Source organism: Pteronotus mesoamericanus, unplaced genomic scaffold (assembly GCF_021234165.1).
Source record: "Pteronotus mesoamericanus isolate MK-2021 breed Mesoamerican mustached bat unplaced genomic scaffold, CSHL_Meso_final scaffold_45, whole genome shotgun sequence".
In the NCBI taxonomy this organism is placed as follows: Eukaryota; Metazoa; Chordata; class Mammalia; order Chiroptera; family Mormoopidae; genus Pteronotus; species Pteronotus mesoamericanus.
The window spans coordinates 3,886,407-3,901,706 of NW_026555317.1; the positions used below are offsets into that span (position 1 = coordinate 3,886,407).

At 40.8% G+C, this 15,300-nt stretch overlaps 1 protein-coding gene across 2 annotated transcripts in view; it reads left to right on the plus strand.

The window, feature by feature from the left end:
• M1AP (meiosis 1 associated protein) overlaps positions 1-15,300 on the plus strand; it is a 70,053-nt gene that overhangs the window by 53,248 nt on the left and 1,505 nt on the right. For both annotated transcript variants that reach the window (XM_054593604.1, XM_054593603.1), the window contains exon 7: positions 14,252-14,458. In XM_054593604.1, coding sequence (XP_054449579.1) covers positions 14,252-14,458 — 207 coding nt within the window. The remainder of the gene's footprint in view (positions 1-14,251; positions 14,459-15,300) is intronic.

Here is a 15,300-nt window from a genome sequence, read left to right on the forward strand (position 1 = left end):
GTAACTGTTTGGTTTCTGATTTGAAAAAGTAAGTGTATGCCATTTCCTAAAATGACAAAACCAAAAAGCACATACAGGAAACAGTAATGCAACACTTACAAAGCAAAATATATAAAAACAGCCGCCCGTATAATCCTAGAACTTACGTAACTGCTAAGTGGATATAGAATAAAGGTTTGACCTAGCAGGATATGCATGATCAGAACAGCACAGCAATGCATTTCTTTCACTATCAGAAGCACACTTCTTTTTTTCCTGTTTCAAAGCCCACACTCCCTTTTGGGTCCACCCACTGAGTTCCTGTTTCCTATCTGAAGAACATCCGTCTCCTGTCTTTGCTGAGCAAAGACAACAGATATGTTCTGACTGTTAGAGCCCAACAGCTCAGTTTACTATTTACTCCACCCAGTTCCTCAGGATTTTGGAGATGCTGCATCACTCGAGAGGAATTTCTCTCAAGTGACTTCAATACATTTTTACAGTACTTGATATTTTAAACAGACACTGGCAATTATTTTAAGACAACTCGTGAACAATCTGAATTATTTATTTTGAAATAATTTACTTTTGCTTTCTCTTTTATTAGCAATAAGTGATATAATTTTCAATTCTGTGTTGCCATGAATTGGAGTCTGGGTGTTTCACATAGGTTATTTTTATATCACTAACTGACTTCTGAAAAACTGGGAATATTTCCAAATAGAAACTCCTCAGTCTTGGTCCCTGGCAGCTCTCCCCTGAGGCCATCCAAAGTCCATTTTTTTATAGTTTGCCTCAAACCTCATCTTCTCCAGGAATCCTTTACCAATGTACTGTCCCCTACAACATCTTCTTTTTCATTTTTTTATTTTAAATAAGTTAAAAATACAGATAAGCATGAAGTACAAAGTTTTCTTACCCTCCAGAATTGAGAGTTGTTACATGTTGACATATTTGCTTTTAGTCTGCATGTGAATTTCTATGTATGTAATAAAATATTCCCCAATACCTTTGAAGTACCTTTGATCCCCAATGTCATCACACTCTAGCTCTGTCTTATTCCCTCCAATGATCAACCACAAATTAGCTGTGAATCCTTTGAGTTCACTTTTCATTTTCTGCTATTTCTTCATTTAGGTATCATGAATGCTTTTCTCTTTTTTGTATGGAGTTCTTGGTAGTGACTCTAACACAGTCAGTTTCCCCTGCTAGACGGGGATGAGCCAGGTGACATTGGTCTGTGAGTACCTCTAGCCCCCAGATTTGGTGAGGAGTAAGTATGTCTTCCTTCTCTCTTCAGTATGTCTTGTCTTCATCCTACTACAATTCTGCATCTTGGTCCTTAGTAACAGATTCCTAGAAGAGCTCAAACAAATATGTGATACTGCACCAAACAACATCTGGGCCCTGTTTGGGGGGAGCTCTGTGACTAAACTTTCAGCTTGGCTTTTGATTTTCTAACTGCTCTAGTTTGGCTGCTAGAAGCTCAAAACCAAATATAATGTCATTTTAATACACTGCTGGAGGGAATGTACATGTTCTGGAAAATGATCCCCTTCAACACTAATTACTTTGCTAGGCATGTAGCCCAAGAAAACAATCAGAAAGGGAGCAAAAGTATATGCACCAGCATGTTCATCTTTCTAAGTGCTAGTCACTTAACCGAGTGTTCTGCACACTTTACCTCATTTAATCTTCACAATAGCTCTATGAGAATAGGAACTGTTGATCCTGTTTTTACAAATTGGGAAGACTGACGTCTGAAGAGATCAAGTGACCTTGCCAAAGACCGCACAGCTACCGAAGTGGCTAAGTCAGAATTTGAATCTTCTTCTGTGGATTACAAAGCCAATGCTTTTAACTTCTTGCTAAATTCCCTTCCCCAGAGGTAGGCAGATGAATAGACTACAACACTGAGGCTAATTCTCCCTTTACTGAACACCCCATGCTTCCGTCCTCCACTGGACATGAATTAAAGTGACTGGGTGCTTGTCACAGCTTCCCTTCCATCGTATGCTACTGTTTTCCCCTCTATGTTTGTTCCACCTAATCCAGATTCAAGACCACTCTCCTTTTCTGGAAAAGAGAAAAGGAAAATAGTATTTGAATGGCTCTTCCTTCTTGTCTTTTACATGACATCTTCTCCAAGCAACAAAAAGCCTGAAAGGCAGTGTGTTATAGAGAGAAGAATTTCCCACAAGCCTCAGCTCATTCATTCAACAACATTTTTGAATGCCTACTATGTAACAAGACTTATTTAGAATTTTAACCTTCTTGATCCTGTTTGTACACGTTTTTAGCACTTCTTTAATTTCATCCTTGGTTTCGTATTTTTTTTCTTACAACTTTTTCCATATGTTCTTTTAAAATCTGATGCTGTCAGCTCCCCGATGTAACTCTCTTGCCTCTGTTTCTCATTGTGACGTTTCCCCTCCAGCTAACTTCTCATTCTAACTTCTGTCTTTCTGTTAATAGCAGCTGCACCATTGTCTACTCACTCAGGCATGAAACCTCAGTCCCTTTCAGCCCTCTCAGCCTTTACACCCACCTCATCACTAAGTCATATCAGTTTTCTTCTCATAACATGAATTGTAACTGTCCTTTCCTTCCCATTCCCACTGCTTGTTCTCACCAGGACTTCTTCAGTAAACTCCTAACTAGCTTCCCTACCTCCAGTTTTTTCTCCTAATTTTCCCTGCTCATTAAACCAGATTAGTCTTCTTAAAGCATTCCCCTGACTGTCCCGTGTTTTCCATGTTGCCAGTATGCAGGACTTTAGCCTTGTCTGTTCTATCCTCATAGCATCTACCAGTACTACACGCATCTTCACCTCTCCATTCTATACATCGCTATCCTAGTTTAGGCCTTTTTTATCTTTTTCCTTTAATATTGCAATACTATTTAGCTAGCCTAAATACCTTTCCTGTTTTCCCTTCCCAACCCATTTTACATACAGCCACCAGATTAATCTTGAAACACAGCACTTATCCTTCCCTCTTCAGCTTCAAGATGTTTTGTGGCTTAGCGTTCATTATATATAACCAAGTATTCAAACTCCAGCCTTGTCTCCCATTATTCTCCTTTATGTACCATACACACCAACCAAATTAATAAACAGACTTTAAACTGCCCCATCTTGGAACCTTGGTTCATGTTATCCCTTCTCCTGTCTCCAATGTGTTCACATCCTATCCCAATCTGAAAGACTCAGCTCAAATGGTCCTTCTGCACGGAAGCCTTTCTGAATTCCTATATTTATAATTAGACCTTTGTGTGCTCCATCTCTTTTTAGAGAAAAGCATATTTCATTTCATTTTATGTATATAATCATAAAAGACATGAGTTAATGTGTAGACTATAAATCTGATTACCCAGACTCCAGGATAATATGATTGCTTTTCCCTGATATTTCTCCCACTTCTTAATTTTACCAACTAATTCCTCAGCCTTAGTCAAATTTAAGTTCAGAGTATAAATAGTTAGCTCTCTTTTTTGGGAGCAAAGGCAAGGCAGTTTTCTAACCCGCAGTGGTAAAATGTAATTTGTACCGTCCATGAAAAGCATGGACTTTAGAATCAGATGGCCCGAATGACAGCTTCATTATTTCCCAACTGTATGAACTTAGGCAACATACTTAACCTCTCTAAGCATCAATGTATTCATCTGTTTGTAACCCTGACAAGTATACTGGCCCCATGTGGTTTAGTCTCTGCGTAAATGGTAAAGAAGCACTACCCAGAGGCCAAAAGGTATTTTTAAAATTAATTTATTTGTGCTTTCAAAGAACACCAAAGAGGAAATGGTTCATAACCTACAATGACATTTCTCAAATTTTCTTCCTCTGCTCTTCTATTATATCTAATCCGTATCTGTCCCAAGACCCTTTCACTCACACACACACACACACACACACACACACACACACCCCACCACCACCACCACCACCACCACCACACACACACACAGAGAATAAATTAAAAAACACTGTCTACATCCCCAATCCTTGTTCCTCTATCTTCTTCCTCTCTCTGTCTCAGCCATATAATTTTCCACAGATTGACAGCCTCTCTGACATCGTCCCCTCCCTCTCAGGTCCTGTCTTTCTCTGCCTATTTAAAATATCCAGGAAGAGAATTCATAATACTTCTTTTCTGAGTACAAGTGAAGTGGAAGGAAAGGAGAAAAGGGGGGAAGGTGCATGACAGACACACATTAGTAACTCTTGCCCCTGTCACATGTAAATAGAGACAATAAAAATATACTTCATATGGTTTTTAAGATGAGTAAGTAATAGTGTGTGTGTAAAACACCCAGCATATGTCTGGCATGCAATTTACATATAATGGTTGGTTAGTAGTTCTATGATTTCCATTTGTTCCTTTCCTATTGAAATTCTCCATATTTTCACCTATCTTCTTGAACATATTAATTGTAGTTATTTTAAGGTTCTTATCCACTAACCCCAATACCTGGATCACCTGTAGCTTTTTTTCCATTGTCTCTTTTTTCTTGTGGTTTTCAGACATGTGGTCTTGTTTTTTGGTGCATCTGATAATACCATAATGAAAGATGCTCACTGCATCTAAATAAATTGTAGAGGCTCCAGATGATGTTGGCTTCCTCTAGAGAGGGTTCATACTGCCCTGCACTAAGCAGATAGAGTGGTGACAGGTCATCCCATTCCACTCCGGAGTTCTGCCGAGTCAAGGCTGGGCTGCAGCCCCGCAAAGCCTCTATCTACTTCTGGTTTGCCCCTGGCCCTCCACGATTTTCCACTGAAAACCTGGTACACTGTGTATGTCCCTTCCCTTGGCCGCTACAATGCTCTACTTCTAGAGGCTTTCTCCTTAAGTGTTTTTTGTCTCTTGCTCTGCACAGCCCCAGTATCTGGCAAATGTGCTGAGTGCAAAATTGGCTTGAGCACCCACCCTACCCCTGCCAAGTTTCTACTAAAAGACCTGCTGGTTTCTCTGTTTCATTACAAGTGCCTCAGCATGTGCAAATCCTAGATTCTCAGCCCCCACCCTGACTCCAACTCAGAACAAACATATGCCCTCACGGTAAAAGCCCTTGTAATAATTCCCTCATTTCTCTGGAGTCTTTCCTTTCCAGACACTTAGCTGTCTCTCATTTTCTTTGTCACAGCACCTCCTCACTGCGTTCACACAAATGGTTTATGTCTATTATCCAGCTTTTCTAACTGTTCTAGGCTGGAGGACGAGCCTGCCTCTGGCCATTCCAACCCACTCAGATGCAGACGTGGATGCTTACTAAATATTCATTGATTCCTCCTTTGCACCTTTTATCTGGCTAGACAACCCATAATACATTTTCTGGTTTACCCTCATTAGTTGGCACTCCACCACGTTCTCATTTTCAGGTTCCCAGGTTTCCTTAAAATTATAAGCAGAGCTCAGTTCCTACAGTGGTGTCTGTTCCTCCAGCCCTTCTTTAAGAGCAGTTCTTCTGTACAAAGTCCACACTGCCTTAATCTAGTTCCATGATTAGTGCCAGCCCACCTGGTCTTATCAACTTATGAAAGTTGTATAACTTTTCAAATTACATTTTACGCATACTCTGAAACCTTAGTCAACTGCAGCTTTAAGTGTTACTCCATTCCCTAACTGCTTTTACTTGACAATTGAATGTTGTATCTTTCTGTCCTCGTAGAATACTTTGTTTTATTTGAGTATTTTACTTATTTTTCCTCAAAAGGATATTCCTTCATCAGATAACAAGGCTCTTGGAAAATCCATGTCCCAACCCTTTCTGAAAGATATGTGCCATCCACCGTTCCCATAAATTTCACTCTAGACCACAAGAGAACTATGTGTTTTGACTTCTTTCTTCAGAGTTTTAGAGATCCATATCTAAGAGTTACTAAATTATTTTTAAACTAACAAGTCAATAAACATAATCTAATCAGTATTAAACGTATTTTCAATTTAAAATTTTTAACACTTCATAGTGCTTACCATGAGCCTGAAACAGTTCTAAACATTTCACAAATATTAATTTATATTATCTCCGTAACCATCCTAGGAAATAGCAATGATTATCACTGTTCTACAGATGAGAAAGTGAGGCCCAGAGAGGTTAAGTGCTTTCCCAAGATGACAGAGCTAGTAAATGGTAGAGCAGGATTGAACCCAGAAAGGTTGACTCCAGGACCCAAATGCTTCACCATGTGGAATTCATTACCATATTGATTACAGGAGTTCTCTAAATACATTCACTACTCAGTAAGAATGCACAAAATAGCTTCTCCCAGGCTTTGTATCAGGAAAAGCTGTGAGGTTCCCTTCTAGCAAAAGTGGGTGGTTTGTATTTCTATGAAGCTTATCTAATCTTGGCTCTATTATTGCCCTACCCTTATTTTTTCTTTTCCCAGTCCCCTTATTTGTTTATTTTATCTTCATGTTGTTGCATTTTTCTAAACTGGCATAACTACTTTGTGGAATGTGAAAACTAAAATTAATTTTTTCCAAGTATTTATGAGATGAATCTATCCATCACCAGGAAAACATAATTTCAGTTACCAAATCCTACTGTGTAGTCCTAGTTATGCAGCTAGTGACTCATTTTCCACATCCTCATTTCTCTTACAAAGTCATGTCTGTGTGAACTAGAAAAAGAAATGAAAATACCACCTAGGTCTTTCAGTTTCCTATTTAAAATGTCAGAGTCTCTGGAGACGCATTCCAGAGTTTTACTGGCCATGTCTGCCCTAATTGGCCACAGAAGTGACAGAATTCAAGCCAGAGTGTGTCCAGCAGGAGTCTAAGTACACAGACGATGACCTGGTTGGGCTGTAAATGGGTGGGGAAGTGGAAAGTCCTTGGTTATACTAGGCATAGAGTCAAGAGCAAGAATCCGAGCTGAGAGTGGGGTAATGGCAGGTCAGGAACCATTTTTCGAAGAAAAAAAAAAAAAAACAATCAGAATGAGGTTAGAGTACAGCGCCTGCAGGGAAACAGGCAAGTGCTAGGACAGCAGTGAGCTTCTTGTGACCCAGCCTTGTCTATCTCTCCTGATTTATCTCTCACCATGCCCCATTGATCGTGCACTCCAGCCACACTAAGAAATTAATAAATGTTCCTCAAATATCCTGAACCGTTTTGGACCTCCACCTTTTTTCATGCCTTTCCCCTTACCCCTTACCTCTGTCCACCTAACAAATATCTACTCATTTCTTTCCAGATTTTGCTTAAATACCTTCACTATGAAGTTTTTCCTGTACTCCCACATCCAGCTATGGTCAGCCACCACTTATCCTTTTTGCCCCTTCCCCACCCACATACCTGTTGCCACATCTGTCTGGAGCTTCACAACACTGATAAGTGGTAAAAATTTGCGCCTTAGCATTCTGATGTGAGAGATGTAACACTACTATATTTTTCTAAACAAATTTAGAATCTATGAGTCCCCAAATGCTAGGATGTTGCCACACTCAATACCTTTATGAGTGCTTCTTCCCTTCCGTCAGAATCTCAGGGCTAACAGTCCAGAAAATATGGGAAATGGCCCTTTGGTTTTCAATACACTTCCAGTACATCACTGAATAAGAGTGGCAAGAGCAGACATCTTTGCCTTGTTTCTGATCTGAGGGGCAAAGCATCCACTTTCACCACTACCTATGATGTTAGTTGTGGGTTTTTGTAGAGACCTTGGTCAGGTTGAGGAAGTCTCGTTCTAATTCTAGTGTGTTGACTGTCTTTATCATGAAAGGATTTGGGATTTTATCAAATGCTTTCTCTGCATCTATTGAGATGATTATGTAGTTTTTTCCCTTTGTTCTATTAACCTGGTGTACTACATTGTTTGATTTTTGGATATTAAACCAACCGTACATTCCTAAAATAAATCCCACTTGGTTGTAGTATATAATCCTTTTATATGTTGCTGGATTTGTTTAGTTGATATATTGTTGAAGATTTTTGCATCTATATTTATAAGGGATATTGGTCTATAATTTTCTTGTGATGTCTTTGTCTGGTTTTAGTATCAGGGTTAATACTGGTCTCATAGAATAATTTGGAAACTGTTCTTTCATCTTCTATTTTTTGGAAAAATTTGTGAAGGATCAATATTATTTCTTTAAAGCTTTGATAGAATTCCCAGTGATGCTATCTGGGCCTTACCTTTTCTTTGTGAAAAATTTCCTAATTACTAGTTCTTTATCTTTTCTTGTATTAGGTTGTACCAAAAAAAGTTAATATAGCAGACCTCAGAATTCTATCCTCAAATAGTCCTACTTGCAAGATTGACCCTTGTGTGGAGCATGAGTGGGTGAGTGGAAGTGGAAGGGGGTCTAAGGGGGATAAATGGTAATGGAAAAAAATACAATAAAAAATAAACTTTTTTTTTTTTTTACAAAAAAGGTTGACCCATGGCTGACATCTGGGAATTTGGATTTGAAAAGTGTTTCCACTATTCCCTAAATAATAAGAGGGGTATAGTGTGCCTAAACAGTGCAAAAGTATATGGTTTATGCTAAACATCTGCTTTTCTTCTAGGACTCTAGAATTTTCATATCTGCTAGGTACAGGGCACCTAAGTGACCAGTCCCCAGTAGAAATGTGGAGCACAAATCTGTAACCTCTCCTGGTGGACATTTTACACATGTTGTCACAGTTCAATGCTGGAGGAAATAAGCACATTCCATGTGACTTCGTAGGTAGAGGACCCTTGACAGCTTGTACCTGGCTTCCTCTGGACTTCTCCCACGAGCCTTTTCTCTTTGCTGATTTTGCTTTGTATCTTTTTGCTGTAATAAATAAAAGTAAATAAAGTGTGACTATATACTGAATCCTATAAGTTCTCTTAGTGAATTGATGAACCTGGGAGCATCTTGGGACCCATGACACAGATTTATTCAGATTTTCTATTTCTTCTTGAGTCAGTCTCAGTAATTTGTGTCTTTCTAGGAATATGTCCATTTCTTCTGGGTTATCTATTTTTTGGCATACAATTGTTTATAATATCTCCTTATTATCCTTTCAGTTTCTGTAAGGTTAGTAGTGATGTCCCCCTTTTATTTTTTATTTTGGTAACTTGCATATTTTCTTTTCTCCATGAACAGTCTAGCTGAATGATTGTCACTTTTGTTGACTTCTTCAAAAAACAAACTTTTGTTTCCATTGATTTTCTCTACTATTTTTCTTTTCTCTAGGTTATTTCTTTCTACTCTAGTATTGTTTCATTTCCTTCCTTCTGCTTCCTTTAGTTTTGTTTCTTTTTTCTAGTGTCATAAAGTGGAAGGTTAGATTATTGATTTGAGTCTTTTCTTCTTAATTGAGGAGTTTTCAGCTATAAATTTCCCTCAAAACACTGCTTTAGCTGTTTTTCATAGATATTGGTATATTACGTTTTTATTTTAACTCATTTCAAGTTATTTTCTAATTTCCCCAGTGATTTCTTCTTTGAACCATTGATTATTTAGGAGTACATTGTTTAATTTTCACATATTCATGAATTTCCTAAATTTCTTTTTGTTATTGATTTCTAATTGCATTCCACTTGGTCAGAGAAGATACTTTGGATGATTTTAATCTTTTTAAGTATGTTGTACCCTGATTTATGGCCTATAATATGGTCTATCCTGGAGAATGTTCCATATTTACTTGAGAAGAATGTATAATCTGATGTTCAGGGCTTTGCAATGTCTTTAACCATCTTCCATGGCCTCCTTTTTGGAAGCGAGTGTGAGAGTAGCAGAATAATGAATATTGCAGCTTTATTTTCTCTCCCCTGCCCCCAGTCCTGCTTGGTGTGAGAAAATAAACAAATAATGTAAAATTAACCTAATTTCCTCCTGATGCCCTTCCACATACCAAAAACAAAAACAAAAACAAAAAAAAACCCAGACGTGCATGGCTTTTTCATAACTAGCTGTAATTTCTCTTCCTGGACGCATTAGGACAATGAAATGTGTCTCCATCCACAAGCAAAGCAAACTGAGTATTCTTGCTCCTCAGTGGCTGCCTCAGAAACACTCCTACTCAGAAACTGGTCAGTGGTCCTTTAAAAAAAAAGATTTTACTTATTTATTTTTCAAGAGAGGGGAATGGAGGGAGATATAGAGAGAGAGTAACATCAGTATGTGAGAGAAACATTGATTGGCTGCCTCCTTGCACACCCCCAACCAGGGACCTGGCCCAGGATCTAAGCATGTGCCCTGGCCAGGAATCAAAAAGGTGACCTTTCTTCAGTTTGCAGGTGATACCCAACCCACTGAGCCACACCAGTCAGGACAGTCAGTGCTTTTTTAATCACTGAATTTGGTCCCAGACCATCATACTGATGGCAGATCAAGGGAACTCTGGTTTGGTGAGAATAGAGCCTTTACCTGCTACATTAAATTCCTACCGGCCCTTTTGGCAAGGTCTACACCAATGCCATTAAAATTGTCACTTCTACTCCTGTTTTCCCAGATGCTGGAAATGAGTAACCACATCCTCTTCTTTCCCTTTGGTACCTGTAATAGATCCATTTAGCTGCAATTAACGGAAAACCAAAGTAACTCTAACTTGAGTAATTAAGAATTTATTTTTCTCATTAACAAAAAGTGTGCAGACAGACAATTACAAGCTGGTGCAGTTGATCAGTGATACCATCAAAGGCTCAAGCTCTTTCCATGTTTCCACTGCAGCAACCATAGCAGATGTACTTCATCCTTATGCTCATTGCCTCATGGTCACAAGATGCTGTTGCAACTTAAGACTAAGTCCTGTCCTAGGGAAAAAAGGGGGGTAGGGTGCAGAGGCAAAAAACTTGCCAGAATATTGCAAAAAAAATTTTAGAAGCCTCACCCAGAAACTTCTGCTTATGTCTCATCTTTTAAATCTAGGTTACAAATCACCCCTAGACCCATCACTGAAAGGCTGAAAAATGGGTAGAGAGAAGGGAAAATGAGAAAGGGAGGGGGAGCAGTGACCAGTCAACCAACGGTGGCTGCCACACCTTCCTTCATAACCTTAGTAATGCAAAGCTAGGGCAAGGGTAGGGGAGGGCGACTTCAGCATGGCATGCCGTTGAACTCTGCCTCTGTCCACACCTGCTCTAAACAAAATCAGTCCCCACCTTCTAAAAATCTGAGCTCCCTGGCCCCTTCTACAGCAACGTCTCTAATGACAACATAAATAGGCACCTTTTCACCTCTCTGTTAAATTAACATCTAACTCATGCTCCTTTCTTTAGAATTAGCAAAAGCATATTCTAAGTATTCAGCAGTCATCTGCAGTCATTAAATATTTTCAATTTGAGAACCCCAAAGGCTGGTCTGGGACATCCCAGAAGACATTCCCATGCCAGGGTTTTTTCTTAGCCTCAGAGACCTGCTATGGCAGAATAACCATATCCATCACAGCTACAGCTGCCTGTACCAACAGGCCAACCCATGACCTGGGTAACATGTTCAAGCTTGGGTCCTGGATTTCAAATCTCTGAAGGGGTTAGAAATTCAGATTCCAAAATAGGGGTCTTAAAGTTCAGCTTCCCTCCCTCTCACTTTCTCAGAATACTCCTGGAAATTACATTTTTTGTAATTACATTGATATTTTTATCAAACTCTAATAAGGATGCTTTTGTCTCTCTTCCTTCCAGAACCTTCTACCAGCCTCTCTGTAAAACATTTTAAAGCATTTTGTGAAATCCTTTCAAGTCAGTCTCTTCCCAGTCTTCTGACAGTCCTTGTATCAGGAGTTCCTTTGAAGAGACCTCATCCATTTCTGCATACCAATTCTCTCACAGAATCTTAGCTATAATTTCAAAATCAGTCCACTGAAACTCTTGGGGTCATAACTTTTTTGTACAGCATTTGAAGATTCTTAGCAATCCCATAATGTAGCAAATGTGAACTTTTTCCATAACACTGAGGTACAAGAAATGATATAATAGTAGAGTTAGCCCCCAGAGACTTGCCACAGTGGCAAGATACTCCATTCTCCATAGAGTCTTAGAAAAGTGACCAACTACCCAGTTTTCCCAGGAGTGAGGGGGTTTTTTGGGACCCAGGACTTTCAGTGCTAAAAATGGACTAACTGAATCAGTTGGCCATCTGAAATGTGAACAAACACTGGTTTACAACCCTTGGTATAGTGTAAGCTCTAAGAGAGCAATGAACATGTCTAATGAATTTCTATGTGCCCACCCCTAGTGCTCAGACATAATAGGCACTAAATAAATTCTCAATAAATAACCTAATTTGCAAACAAATGCATGAACCAGTATAAAAATCAAAAATAATAATATTAATAATAATCCAAAGCCTGAGTTGATCTCAAAAGCCACATCAGAAGTTACTTGAGCCAACTGAAATGGAATGCCCTGCCACTTCCTACTTATCCCTTCCAGAGAACATCCCTTTCAGGTTTAAAGAGGCCATGTCCTCAGAGGAGGAGCAAGTTCCTGCCATGTACACATACACCATAATTTCTATATCATCTTTTTTCAATTTGATGGACTTGAGAAGCATCAGGTAGACTTTCCATCATGAAGATCTATTCTTCAGGAAGACAACACATCTCCAGATATAAGCAAAATGTTAGGAAAGAATAAACTTCTGAAAGTACCTATCACCTGCCCAGCCTTACGGACCTCCCAGAGTTCTGTGCTGCACAGAATTATGGCAGTGATTTAAAGTGTCTGGCACCTCCCCCACGATCCCCACCCCAGCACAGTGCCTGGGGTGTAACTCTAATTACTGTGTCACTTTCCACCTGTCTTCCACAAGACACTGAACTTCCTCTATTCCCTTAATATCTTTTTTTCTACTTTTTGCCTTTTTCATTTCTTCCAACTTTCCTATAAGTTAGAGTGCTGTCTTTCATCTTACGTAGTAGAGAGACTATTATGTCTGTACCAACTGTAACTGATGATTACCTCAAGCAAAAGAACACAGTTCACAGAGTGTAACAGTTCTGACTACATATTTCCTGGAGTTTTGTAGTTTTCCTTGAAAAACGAACACAGGAAATTTATTCATTCCTGTGCCTGGTTTCAAAGGGTGCACCTAGAAAATTTCCTGGTATGTCTGTTGGTCCCCTCTCCCTGTCCATGTGCTAACCAACCTCTGATCTCCGTGGCGCATGGTGGAGAGTCATCACTCTGTTCTGCAGTACCCTTCACTCACAGAGTCACTGCTCCTGGAATTCTGACCCTTTTTTGTCCTGTGACTGGCTGAGAAGATCTCAAAAACCCTAGCCCCCACCACCACCCCTACCTTGTTGTACCAAAGGTTTTCTCTCCCTGTTGTTCCCTACTCCTCTTGATGCACAGGCAACTTTGACCACCTGCTTCTTACACCTTTGCTGAGCACTCCAGAAGTTCCCCTATCAGCCCACTCTACCGCCATCATGCAACACAGCCAAACTTTATCACCCTCAAAATAAGGCCTGAATTTGCAGAACACTCCACACAAGTCTTCGTTCCAAGACTCTGTTTTTAAGAATTATAATTCTTGCCCTGACTGGTGTGGCTCAGTGGTTTGGGTATCACCCAGTGGACTGAAAAGTCACCAGTTCAACTCCTAGTCAGGGCACATGCCTGGGTTGCAGGCCAGGTCCCTGGTTAGGGTTGTGTGGGAGGCAGCCAATCAATGTTTCTCTCACACAGCCACACATCGATGTTTCTTTCCCTCTCTTTCTCCCTCCCTTCCTCTCTCTCTAAAAATAAATCAATAAAATTAAGTATTGCTTCTATAGTAATAATTTGTTAAAAGAATTATAATTCTTAAAACTCTACATTTAGCCCTAGCTGGTGTGGCTCAATAGATTGAGTGCCAACCTGCAAACCAAAAGGTCACTGGTTCCGTTCCCAGTCAGGGCACATGCCTGAGTTGATGGCCAGGTCCCCAGTAGGGGGCACAGAAGAGGCAACCCCACATTGATGTTTCTCTCCCTCTCTTTCTCCCTCCCTTCCCTTCTCTCTAAAAATAAATAAAATCTTTTTTAAAAAAAAACATCTACATTTGCCATTGAGTAATACATTAGCCCTCTCTGGGGTAAACACCTACTTCAGGTTAAATGGCATCTCTTAACTTGTTTCTGTACTGTGAACCCTTTTGTGTACATCCCCAACCATAGAGGAAAAGCACTACTTGGGGGCACTGGCGATTCAGGCAGGAAGCCCCTCCCTCCCAGGGCCAGGGGAAATGGCCCAACCCTCCCTGATACCACCCTGCTCCAGGAACCCAGGAAAACCTCAGTTGGGATTGATCTTCAAAATGTTTCAAAGACTGAAGATGAACCAGAGTTTATGTATGTCCTTTCAGAAAAGAGAATGGCTGCTGTTGGCCAAAGGGGTGCCCCAGAGTCAAGGACCCAGCCCAAGAGAACCTGCCAGCACCTTCTATGTGATCATGCCATCACGATCCCCGACTCTGCTGGTGAAGGCAGTGGCCACGCGGGAACTGATGCTGCCCAGCCCCTTCCCTCTTCTCCCTGAGTACCCGCCTGATGACAGCCTTAAGGTTGTGGAGGTAAATGGACCCCAGATCTCAGGAGAGAGGTAGAGGAGAGGAAAGAGACGGGAATTCGAGAAAGGAGTGAGGGAAAAGAATGAGCCAGTGAGAGGAAGGACAGAGAGCTGAGGAAGTAGTCCCAAGGGTGCAGTGAAAGGGTCAGAGAAGAAACAAAGGTAGGAACTGAGGCCAGAGGCAGGAGGAAGTAAGCAGTAATGGTGTGTTCCCAGAGGCCTCTCTTTGCATTATGGGTGCACATGTGTGCATCTAATTCTGTCTGTTGAGGGAAAGAGAAAAAGGCAGACAATGTAGGCACCCAGAATAGAAAGGGCTTCAAAATCAGACTCCAATGCAAAGGAGAGAATAGATCCAAAGGCCATTTTCTCCTGCTCCTCTTCCTTGGAACGGGATTCTGAATTTCCTCTGCCTGTCTCCCCAGTCTGGGGGCAGGAGAGTGGCTCTGGGTAGGAAGGGCTGGAACCACCCCCCTGCTGGATCACTGGCTCAAGTGCAGAGAGTACAGAGCCTTGGATTGTGCTCTCGGCTTGGCGGCCCTGGGGATGCAGAGGGAGGTGGGCACAAGTGGCTGTGGCTTGCTCAGCGTCTCACGTCAGGGCCAATGGTTCCTGGCACAGGATGTTGTGGCCGGAAAACCTGACTGCTCAGGAATGCTGTGCTCGCGTGTCCTTTGGTTATGCTCACCTCACAGGCAGGCCGAGAGTCTGGTGTACCCGCCTTACAGGCTGTGAGCACCCCCAGGCCACGGACACACCCTCCCTCATTGCCTTGCACACTGGACTCCTTGTAATTCTCAAAATGCTCTTGAATCCCATGACACAGTTCTTGGGGCCAGAATGTTC